Source organism: Pelophylax lessonae (genome assembly GCF_965119305.1).
Source record: "Pelophylax lessonae genome assembly, chromosome: 7".
NCBI lineage: Eukaryota > Metazoa > Chordata > Amphibia > Anura > Ranidae > Pelophylax > Pelophylax lessonae.
Window position 1 is genome coordinate 283,383,065 of NC_138774.1, and position 12,125 is coordinate 283,395,189.

The 12,125-nt window shown below is 44.0% G+C and overlaps 1 protein-coding gene and 1 long non-coding RNA gene across 2 annotated transcripts in view; both read right to left on the reverse strand.

Annotated features, from left to right (window-relative positions):
- Positions 1-1,411: 1,411 nt before the first annotated feature.
- On the reverse strand, positions 1,412-4,815 carry LOC309560672. Its single transcript, XR_014225514.1, has 3 exons — positions 3,403-4,815; positions 2,571-2,856; positions 1,412-1,481 (listed from the first exon to the last, which is right to left on the reverse strand). It is a non-coding gene; the product is annotated as an uncharacterized lncRNA (long non-coding RNA).
- A 3,203-nt stretch (positions 4,816-8,018) lies between these two features.
- Positions 8,019-12,125, reverse strand: part of LOC309559683 (Krueppel-like factor 5) — a 67,243-nt gene continuing 63,136 nt past the window's right edge. Inside the window, exon 4 of the mRNA XM_082263082.1 lies at positions 8,019-8,302. Within this exon, the coding sequence (XP_082119208.1) occupies positions 8,124-8,302 (179 nt within the window). The 3' untranslated portion in view covers positions 8,019-8,123. The remainder of the gene's footprint in view (positions 8,303-12,125) is intronic.

The following is a 12,125-nucleotide window of genomic DNA, read 5'->3' on the forward strand; positions in this document are numbered from 1 at the left end:
TTATTAACTGTTGGCTTCCTGCTTAATTGCATACATGTTCCTCACAACACATGAAGAGGATATATTCTCCTGTCTGTTTGCTTGCTCCTCCTATGTGCCTAGCTACTAGTACTTGTGCAGTCAGTCAGTCCATTGCCACTTGCTGTTTCACGCTACTACATACTGTTGTGCTTCTGCTTTACATGTGTGTCATGCGTGTACAGGGACTGGAAGTTCTGCCACTGTGATGAGTATAGAGATTTAAGTTAACTGACTTGACACTATCTCTGCACATACTACTGAGTGGTATCTGCAGCTGACGATCCAATCCCTCAAGACAATCTAGAGAGAGCGTGACACTGATGTTGAAAAGAATTGCAATAAGCACAGGGAAGCCACCCCATTGGAACTGTCTGCACTAACATTACCCTACCATGCTACAAATGCCTACAAGTACATCCAACTTGTCAAATCACAGGAGAGGAACACAACTTTGACCATCTGCACTCTCCCCTTAGTTTACTGATTTAACATTAACATTTTAGACTAGAGCTCTGGACATCCATTGGGCCCTAGGCTCCTGCCTGGGATTCCTTGTGAATAATCTGACTCTGCCTCACGGTGTAAGTAAAAAAGTTGACAGAGGGTCTTACCCTTTCTTGCTCCATTCAAAACCAATAAAAGACAATCGCCTACAAATACACTGATTACTCATGTATTCACTGGGGTTGATTTACTAAAGGCAAAAAGACTATGCATAATAATAATAATAATAATAATAATAAAATGCGACTGTTGTGTAATTATTTATTTAATATTTAAAATAAAAAATACAATTTACAAGTTTTTCATTTCAATTTGTAAAAAGGGAAAAAATATTTAGACAACAATACTCAAAACATTGGCTGTGGTGCTGCCTGTGGCGTTAGAAGAGTCGGTAAAATACAGAATATGTAGTTTAACCATTACCAAGGGGAAGCAAAAAAGTTTTAAGGATTCTTTCTTTTTGTTTCAGTCTCAAAAGCGTGTTAAAGTTGCCTTATTTCTAAAAAAAAACTGCCCCTTGCAAAAGGAGACTCGTAATACTTCTCGCTCCTCGTTTTGTCCTCTTGAAGAGTATGACCCCTGGCAGAATCTTCATCATCCAAAACTTCCATGTGTGTTGGATGACTGTCTTCACCGCCAAGCACTGTGGTTCCATCTGCTGACGCCCTACACCATTACTGGCGAATAGGGGCTGGAGGAAAAAAACACAGCGCACATTGTGGGGACCAAACATCTGACACACCCAGAACTGTTGGATACCTATGATTCTTCTGTAGAGAAACTTGGTGGGTCTGGCCAGGACGGGTAAGTATTAACTGTCTTCTTTTACAGGCAGGCTTATTTAAAAAAAAAAAAAAACGTTTTTAGAAAGAGGTGGAAATCCCCACCTCCCCAGCAAGATATACGCCTCAATTCACAATTCATTGCTACCTCTGCACCCCAACAGAACCCTCATGCTATTTGTTGTGGAAATTTTATTAGGACTAGTATGGACATTTTTCAAGATGCGTTTTATTTAGCTTGTCATTATGCCTCCCGTTTTTGGTTTGCTTGCAATACGCTCATTAGAGCGTGTTAGGGCGAACCGGCATTGAGGAAAGACTACTGGTAGTGAAAACCTTCCTTTAGATGTGTATAATAAGATTATACTACTGTACTGATATGACCATCAGCCTTCGCTCCACATAGACATCTCCGCTGGCAAACACTCCATGTGTGGGTCTGTTTTCTGTTAGAGATCTATGTGTATTGCGGTGCTGAGTTCAAGGATCAAGCAGCAAAGATATGACCATCAGCGGGGGCCCCTGTATAATGTGCAGATTTGTTCGCTCGGCGGGGATATGTTTGCTCTGTGAAATCAATATCGTTTTGATATCTAACTGCCTTTATGAAGGGATACACGCTCATGTCTTTCTACTGTGCCTGATCCCCATAGTGGAAACAGCAAGGGCTCTTTCCCCTACAAATAGCCTTATGTCTATGGGAACAGTAGTATAATCCTATTAGGCATTGTTCTCTGAGCCTTGCTAAGTGGAATTAACGCTAGTAGTAGTGATGGGAGTGCATGCACGAGTTTGATCAGAGCAGTGTTCACGGTTCTACACGCTGGTTTCATTGTGTAGTGTTAGGTGTGAATTCCGCTACACGTGGGTTTTATTGTTAACTGCGGTGCGCAGGTTTCCACGCACCAACGGCGGGAAGCCGTGCACGCTGTTCTGCTCTTTCACGATTGTTTACTCCTCCTTTCTATTGTATATTTGAATGTATACAGGTGTGTCATAGGCTTGAGTAATCTATGTCATGTGACTGTACATTTGGAACTGATTGGCTGATGTTGTATAGCCATCACCTTCTGCTGTTATTCCTGTGTTGTCCCATAAATAAAAGGAGCTCAATGCTTTAGGCAGGACATTCAATCGAGCTTTCAATGTGATAACTTTCTAGCACAACGGGATAAATTGCGCTTGGTGTATATTAATATCCAAAAGTGCATTATTAGCGCAACTGAGTTATTTGCGCATTAAGCGTACATTAAGATCCAATACATTCTGTTTTAATGGGGCAGCATTTCTGGGTATAGGACCTCTTCTGTGTTACAGTGCTTGGGTCTAAGTGGCCAATCGCCAAGTCCAAAGACTGTCACATGGGACGCAGTGACATCGTCTGGCCCAGTAAGCTCCAACACCGGAGCTTACTCAGGGTGGTCTCCTTCACCATAGAGGTTGTGTGGGAGTAAGGATTAATGAGTGTACCTTGCTGGGGTGGTAGGCAACTGGGAGACACCATCACTTGGTCCATGATCTAGTGATGGTGTCTGTTTGAAAAATAGTACTTGGAGATAAATGATACGTTACATATGATCTTGTACAATGGTCTGAATAGAAACTTTGGTCCATGAGTCTTTGAGGGAGTATGGATTGGTAAGTATCCCTTGCTGGGGTGGTAGGCAATTAGGGAGCATCATCACTTGGTCCATGGTCTAGTGTCTTTTAAAATATGGCACTTAGAGATGATAAATGATACAATGTTATATACGATCTTGTACAATGGTCTGAATAGAAACATTGACCCATGAGTCTTCGAGGGAGTATGGATTGGTGAGTATCCCTTGCTGGGGTGGTAGGCAATTAGGGAGCATCATCACTTGGTCCATGGTCTAGTGTCTTTTAAAATATGGCACTTAGAGATGATAAATGATACAATGTTATATACGATCTTGTACAATGGTCTGAATAGAAACATTGACCCATGAGTCTTCGAGTGAGTATGGATTGGTGAGTATCCCTTGCTGGGGTGGTAGGCAATTAGGGAGCATCATCACATGGTCCATGGTCTAGTGTCTTTTAAAATATGGCACTTAGAGATGATAAATGATACAATGTTACATATGATCTTGTACAATGGTCTGATTAGAAACATTGGTCCATGAGTCTTCGAGGGAGTATGGATTGGGGAGTCTCCCTTGCTGGGGTGGTAGGCAATTAGGAGGCACCATCACTTGGTCCATGGTCTAGTGTCTTTTAAAAAATGGCACTTAGAGATAATAAATGATACAATGTTACATATGATCTTGTACAATGGTCTGATTAGAAACATTGGTCCATGTTCCTTGCCCACCATTACGTTTTCAATTCATGTTCGTGACAGTTTGAAGTCAGCAGTGAATGCGTCATATACAGCAGTATCTATAAAATGTGACTATCACAGAACACCAACTTTTTATATAAGCGGTCAGGAAGAGCGGTCAGGAAGAGCGAACATAAATGTATATGTATTTTTACATTCCTTTTGTTTTGCTATAAAACCATCTACAGGTCCGTTTTTCAGGAAAATGACACTTGTAAAGTATGTCTGTTGACAGTATAGTACATATTTTATCCATACTGGAATTCATTTGATAATATAACAGTAGAGATCACATGTCATGATTGTAGTACACTAAATGGCCAAATGTTTTTGGACACCTGACCAGCACATCTACTATATGGCCAAATGTTTGAGGATGTCCTTCCCAAGCATTGATTTCAGGTCCAGGATACAGAGACATTTTAAACTATTGTGCACTTCCAACCTTGTGATAACAGTTTGGTGAAGGCCTCTTGGAGTATGAGTGCACCTCTGTTGTCAGGACTGGCATCTGAACCCACAACCTCTGCTACACCTGGCAGGAAATTTTCTTGAGCCACCTAAAATATTTGATGGCTCCTTGCCTGATTACTTGGAGAAACCTAATTCCTGTCTTGTTTCTGGTGAACCTTGAACTCCTTGCTCCTCCCATAAACTTCTGATTTACGTCATGCCTCTACACTTCCTGTTTGCCAGATTATTGTGCTCTTCTCCAGCCAATATCTTGCAACTTTCACTTCTGCGGTTATACATATCACCACTACACCTCATTACCGACCTTGGCTTGTTTCTCGACTACGCTTCCGCTTGATCCCAAACTGCAACCATTTATTACAGACCTTGGCTTGTTACTGACTACACATCTCCTTGATTCTTACCTCCTCTATCTGCTGCTACTGGACCCCTGTTTGCTCATCTTCCGTTGGGGCTATCCTGAGGATGGCAGCCTGGAACTAACATGCAAAAAAATCTATCTCCGCCATCAGGAGCTCTGGTGAATACTGGTTAGTGCTTAGACCTTGTGTCTCGGGTAAGCCCACTTCATTCACCAGGGTGACCTAATTGTGTACTTATCCTGGTGGTTGTTGGGAGCTTCTGTACTACTATAGCTACTGGTCTCCGAGCCTGATCATTGATCGTGACCCCTGTGCACCAAGTCAACTTTATAAACTCTGTTTTAATTAGTTTAATGGGTATAGTGTGGCCTGCACAGAGCCATGACCCCAACCCTACTAAACACCATTGGATTAATTGTACTTTTGAGCCAGGTCACATATCACAAATGATCTTGAACCATCAGTACCTGGCCTACTGAACATCTTTAGGATGAATTTGGGAATTTGTCTTCTAGTCAAACATCATTACTCTGCCTGACCTTAAAGACCTGGTTTGACTAGTTTTGTGTGGGGAAACTTGAGTGGCCTGCACAGAGCCATGGCCCCAACCCTACTAAACACCATTGGATTAATTGTACTTTTGAGCCAGGTCGCATATCATAAATGATCTTGAACCATCAGTACCTGGCCTACTGAACATCGTTGGGATGAATTTGGGATGAAAACGCTAACCAGGTCTTCTAGTCAAACATCATTACTCTGCCTGACCTTAAAGACATGGTTTGACTAGTTTTGTGTTTGCGAAACTTGAGTGGCCTGCGCAGAGCCATGGGTGTCCTAATTGTGTACTTATCCTGGTGGTTGGGGGGAGCTTCTGTACTACTATAGCTACTGGTGTCCGAGCCTGACCCATGATCATGACCCCTGTGCACCAAGTCAACTTTATAAACTCCATTTTAATTAGTTTAATAGGTTTGGTGTTGGAGAAACTTCAGTGGCCTGCACAGAGCCATGGCCCCAACCCTACTAAAAACCGTTGGATTAATTGGAATTCTGAGCCAGGTCTTTCCATCACACTTAAAAAAATTAAACTTTTTACTAAAAAGGCAAAAATTCAAAAAGATACCCTCCAAAAATCTTGTTGAAAGCCTTACGAGAGTAGTGGAGGCTATTGCAGCTGCAAAGAGGGGTCAACTCCATGTTAATGGCCATGGTTTTGAAAAGGAATATCTAGAAAGGTCAAGTAGATGTGATGGTCAGGTGGCCATCTTTTGACTTTTTGCCATATCGTATAACTGAGATCCAGATATTAGAGACATGTTATTTGTTCATGTGTTCACAATACCAAAAATTGAAGTATTTCTGCCCTTTGATTCATTTTTTCTCAGTTATTGGATAGAATTATTTTAGATCAAAATTTCCAGCATGTCCACAGAAATGAAAAATTAAGAAGCTTACGTAACATTTTTGCTCATGGTGCAGAAGATGAGCTCCTTTCCATGAATGTTTTCCTATTACATCAACTTACAAAAAGAAAAAAGATGGATCGTGTTAGGCAACTGAGGTCAATTTCAGTCTTGCATGAGGGTAAGAAGAAGCTTTCTGTCTCTCTATAGAAAGGTCGTACAGGTCAGTTTTCTTTTTTGGCCGTTGAGTGCACATGTTGATGAGACAATGCTTGGGTTGATTGTCGTTACAATAAGTTACAACTTGCTTTGTCGAAATCACATCAACCCAACTGTTCCCAAGTTCAGATGTGCCATCATCTTCATGGATGATCTCTAATGGCACACCATGAAGGTGTTTATGCCAAATCTAAAATCTACTTTACACAGTGTTCCAGCACCATTTATGAACCAGTAAGGATATTTATTACAGCTCCTCAACAGGAGCGTTGTCCGTAAAACAGAATGAGCCTGTGTACTGTTGTCTTTCAACCTGTTCATGCACAAAGGTAGGCTTGCAGATTCCTGAAGTCCACTGTTGGTATTACTTTTATCCATTGAGGAAATTTGTGAAGGTTCATATTTATCCAGGTCATAGTAAAGCTAGTAGTAGTTTGTTCCATTCAACTGGACTTGTTCCATAATGCTGAAGACATTTTATCATTCATTCAAGTTCATTAGAATCAGTGCTGGGACAAGGATATCTAGGTGAAGATGCCAAACTGTGCCCCCCCAAAATGTATGAGCATTATATGTCAGCAAGAACCCCCCCCCCAAAAAAAAAAAAAAAAAATCAAGCACTATTCGCACCATGACCCCCTAAGCAAATATTCCCCTTGCAAGCCAAAATTCTCCCCAAACTAAAATTCCCCCTGCTGAAATCCACACCTCCCAGCACAAATCTTTTACCCCCAGGGTTTCCATACCCAACCCCATCTCCTCTTTGCTGATAGGAGATGGGGGCAGGTAAGGAAACCCTGGACAGTCCCAATTGGACAGTCCTGCTGCAGTGGCAGGAGGAGGAGTTGGAGGGGAGAGAGCACAGCCTGTACCTCCTTCCACCTCCCTTCTGCTCTCCTGATTCTGTTTGTCATTTCCCGTGCTAAGCTGACAGGAGTAATAATGCTGCTGTCACTACTCCTGTCAGCTTGTAGCAGCAGGAACTTTTTAAGTGGCGCCCCCAGTAACGGTAAAAGATCATCCAGTGCTCATGGGAAAGATGGCAAATTGCGCAGCCCCCCCTTCATTATGTGCTTATGTGCATTATGTTAGCTTATGAGCTGTCACTACTCCTGTCAGCCTTGCAGTAGAAGGAACTTGGGGTGCCCCCCATCCCTACAATACACTGTCCCTTCTGTCCACCATTTGTCACGGCCCTGGAAGCCCCCCCACCTCTCATGATACCACAGTGCCCAGGGGCAAAGATGGCAAATTGCGCACCCCCCCCCCTTCATTATGTGTGAGCTTATGAGAATGAAGGGGAATGAAGGGGAGAGAGTGCACAGCCTGCACCTCCTCCCGGCTCTTTCCTTGCTGCTTCCAGTCCTAGACCAACAAAAGCAGTGATGCCGCTGTCACTACTCCTGTAAGCCTTGTAGTAGAAGGAACTTGCGGCGCCCCCATCCCTACAATACACTGTCCCTTCTGCTAACCCCTTGTCACGGCCCTGGAAGCCCCCCCACCTCTCACGATACCACAGTGCCCAGGGCAGCTGCCCCTCCTGCCCCAGCCCCCGATCCCTAGGCCCAGTCCTGATTAGAATTGATTAGGACACTTGAATGAGCATTGAAACATCTTCAACATTGCAGAAGAAGTGCTGTTGAATTTCACGAACGACAACTGGTTTCCCATTGAGGAAACATTGTAAAAGATGTCTGGATGGCCAAAGTTTTTGTTCCAGGGATATTACCATTAAAAGCATTTTTCAGAATTTCTCCATCCAATAAAAAGGCATGGTGTCCAATGGAAGACATTGTAGATTGTTTTCCTTTTGATGAACGTTGGCTTTCAGAAAGAAAAGTATTGATGTAGATCCATAATAAAAGTAAAAAGTCTTCTTTGGGTGTTTTTGTGAGGACCTCGAAGTTTATTCGCTCTGCTTTATTCATATTGTTCTTTTAGAACTCCCGGTAAATGTCTCTATGCCGTATTTACAATAAAAATGACTTCTTAGAAAGTGTTTTTTTTTTTTTCAGTTCTGATGCCTTTTCATGTGTAAGGCAAGGTGGTCCGAGCGGGAAAAGCAGCGGCCGCAAGCTGCGCACTTGAAGGGCTTGGCGCCTGTGTGTTTACGGTAGTGTCTTGTGAGCTCGTCAGAACGGGCAAACCGCCAGTCACATCCCTCCCAGGCACATTTATAGGGCTTCTCACCTGCCAGAATAATGCAATGTTGACAGTTAGTACAATTACCGCAATTACGCAAACAATAATCGCCTTCTATAATTGCTCTACTAAGGCAGGAAAAAAATGATGCATTTCATTGCCGTTATCGTTTTGCATTCTCTCAGACTTCCTGTTCTTTCCCAGCAATTACTCACCTTCACTTCCTCGTGCGGTTAAAGCCCCAGTTTAGAGGTATGAGGTAGCGGTGGACCTTGTGAGAAAAAGTGCTCTATGGCTGGTCAACTCTTGAGGAGACCAAATAATGGTTGGTTCCAGAGGCGTAACTAGAACCTTCAGCACCCTGGTTCAAGAAACCATGAAGGGCCCCCCGGACCCCTGACTGGGGCCCTTCCCTTCAAGCCTGGGGCTCTTCCAAATGATCCTGGGGCCCTTTACTCTCGTTGCGAGGCCCTTTATTACGGTCCCGCCTCAGGACTCTTTCACAAGTTATGCAGTGCCATCTTGGGGCCTCCCCATGTTGGTGGGGCCCTTCATGGTTTCTTGGGGCAGGGGAGCACACAGGGGCCCAGAGACAGCAGAACACAAGTGAACTGGATAGGAGGAGTGGCGGGGGCAGCATACAGAGGAACCAATCTCCTCCATTTTCCTCCTGCAGCTACAGGAGGAAAAAGGAGGACAGTGATTTCTCTACATGCTGCCCCCGCCACCCCTCCTATCCAGGTGTACAGGGGAGCCGCACAGGCCCCCTGGAGCATGGGGCCCAGTTGCAATTGCAACCCCTGCAACCCCTGTAGTTACGCCCCTGGTTGGTTCCTTCAAAGCAAATATCAAAAAAGTTGCACTGTATAATGTGACAAAGATTAACCACCTGCCGACTGCCCCACGCAAATTTACTGCGGCAGGGCGGCTCGGCTGCGCATTATCATGTACGTGTACGCGAGTGTGTGCACGCGGTCTTAGGCGGCCCACGCGCCTTGCCGGTGTTCCGTCAGATTGCCCTACCCCGTCAAATTTCCCTACCCTCGTCACTTCTGATGCGGGCGCGTCATTCATCAGCTGTTGCCGCGCGCCAGTGTGCATGCCCCCTCCCAGTGCGCATGCCCCATCCCAGTGCGCATGCCCAGCCAGCAAATGATCTCGGCTCCAGGAAAATTGTAAAACTACCCATCAAAATTCCCTACCCTCCTCACTTCCGCAGTGTGTGCAATGCCTATACATCCCTATACATATACAGTCATAACAATGGAGGACTTCTGTCCTGATTTATATATATATATATAGATCTACACACACACATACATATATATATATATATATATATATATATATATATCTATATCTCTATATATATATATATATCTATATCTATTAGGGATCGACTGATTATCAACAAAGCCGGTATATCGAGGGCCGATATGCACTTTGCCCGATATATCGGAATCGGCCTTTTGATTTACCGATATTGCCGATATTTTGGGAAAGTGCTTGTACTGGGGTGATGCCTGGCGCTAGAGGCATCACCCCGGTACCGGCATCCATAGCCGACGGTTGGCTGTCTTGTAATGACAACCGATGCGTCTGAAAAGCCACTCGGCTGCCATTCCAAGGAGCGGGAGGGGACTCCCACCCCCCCCCCCCTCCTCCCGCGGCTCGCCCAGGTCTCCTGTCCCACCGGGAGACCCGGGCATCCTTCCTTCACTGCCGCACCGCCGCCATCTGACGAGTCTCCATTTCTTTGAATTTGGCGCCGCCGAGTACCCGGAAGTGATGTCATGACATCACTTCCGGGTACTGGCGGCGCCAAATTCAAAAACTTACAGCATTCAAAACAACCAAACTTGGCGTTTTGAATGCTTTAAGTGCAGAGGAGGGGTTTGGGGTCTTTTAGACCTCCAGATCCCTCCACAAGAGTACCTGTAGACATTAAAAAAATAAAACATTTTTAATGTCCGAAAATATCGGCCAAAACCGATATCCGATGACCAAAATATCGGTATCAGTGGTAAAAAAAACAATATCGGTTGATCACTAATATCTATACCTATATCTATCTCTATCTATTATTATTCTTGGTTTGGGCTGTTTCGGCAGTCCTCCTAGAGAACGGGGTTTGCCTGGTTTTGGCCAGGTGGACCAGTGAGTACCTCAGTCCCCGTCTAGCGTCTCATGCTCCGGCGGGGGGTGGGGAGGGGTATCAGGGTCAGGGTCCATCCTCTTCGGAGGTGGACCAGTCGCACACCCTGTGCACTTTTTTTGTGTTCTCACTTTTTTGTGTGTGCGCTTTTCTTTTGCACCGGATGTTAGTCTGAGTGTGTTTCACTGATGTCTATGTCCAGACTGGAGGAAGCGGTATTCTGACGGGTCACGATTCCGTTACCGAGGCCATCTAGTTTTTTTTTGGTGAAGGTTTCCTTCATGGCAACCGGCTATAGGTCTCACAGTGTAAAGTGGGATCAAATCTTTTATATTTCTTGAGAGATATTGTTGGTAAATATTATTCTCCCATTTGAAGTTATCCAAACCATATTCTCAGTGTCCATTAGGTATCTGTCTTTCACTCCCAGTGACGGTGAGTACCGTCACAAGTGTATATTTGTATGCCAATTTAAAACAGTTTATTGATTTTATTTATTTATTTTTGTTTATTTATTTTTTATTTATTTATACTCTGTATTCCAAAGGCTGTTTTTTTTTTTTTTTGGAACATGTGACCGGCGGCAGAGGACTAGAAGCTCCTCCTGCCACTGTTTCCCTGCAGACAGACTGGGAGAGAGCTGAGTCATGTAAAAGCTGTATATCGATTTAGGAAAAAAGGTACTTAGATTTTTTTTTTTTTTATTAAAATATGTACAGTGCCATCATCCGCATACAGAAATAGACAGGATAATGTAAATTAAATATTGTTTATTTAATATCACTTTAAGTTTGATAGATGTGATTGTTCTTGTTCTAGAACTATGGATGAGCGGATTTCTATTTCTCCAGCCAACGTTTTATTGATAGCAGAATCAATCATTCTCCCTCCCAGCAAACATTCTTTTACAACTTGGATACCAAAGTCCAAATAAAAATTCTTGTGTACCGGATTCTTACCTTCCTATAACTTTTCCAAATCAAGATTTTTAGATGTTCTCTATGATTGTGGACGTTTTTTTTCAAGAATTTTATTTCAAAGGTCATCTAGAGCCCAGGGCGAACATGCCAAATTACACCCCCCCCCACTCCACCCACCAAGATGTGTGAGCATTATTTGTCAGCAAAAAATCCCCCCCCCTCAAAAAAAAAAATGAGCACTAATCTGCATGCATAAATTCCCCCTCCTCCCAATACGAATCTGCCCCCTGCTGAAATCCCCCCTCTGAGCACAAATATTTCCCCCCCCCCCCACCCCAAATCCCCCCTCTCTTTCTCATTATGCTACCCCCCCAAAAAAAAATCCCCCTCTCCCAGCACAAATCCTCTACCCCTCAAATTTACCCTCCAAGCGAAAATCCTCTCCCCCCTACTCACAAACCCAGCACAAATTTCCCTCCCCTAAACTCCTATTCTAGCACAAATTCCTCCCATAAATTTGCTCTCCAAGCACAAATTAGCCCCCACACCCTAAATCTCCGTCTTCCAACACAAATTTCCCTCTCCCACTCTCTCATCTTAGCACAAATCTCCCCCACAAAATCACCCTCCTAGCACAAATCCCCCCCCCCCCCACTCACAAACTCCACACATTCCCCCTTCCCTAATCCCCCATTTTAGCACAAATCCTCCCCATAAATTTGCCCTCCAAGCACAAATTCCCCCCACCCACCCCCCCAAATCTCCCCCTGCTGGCACAATTTTCCCTCTCCCAATC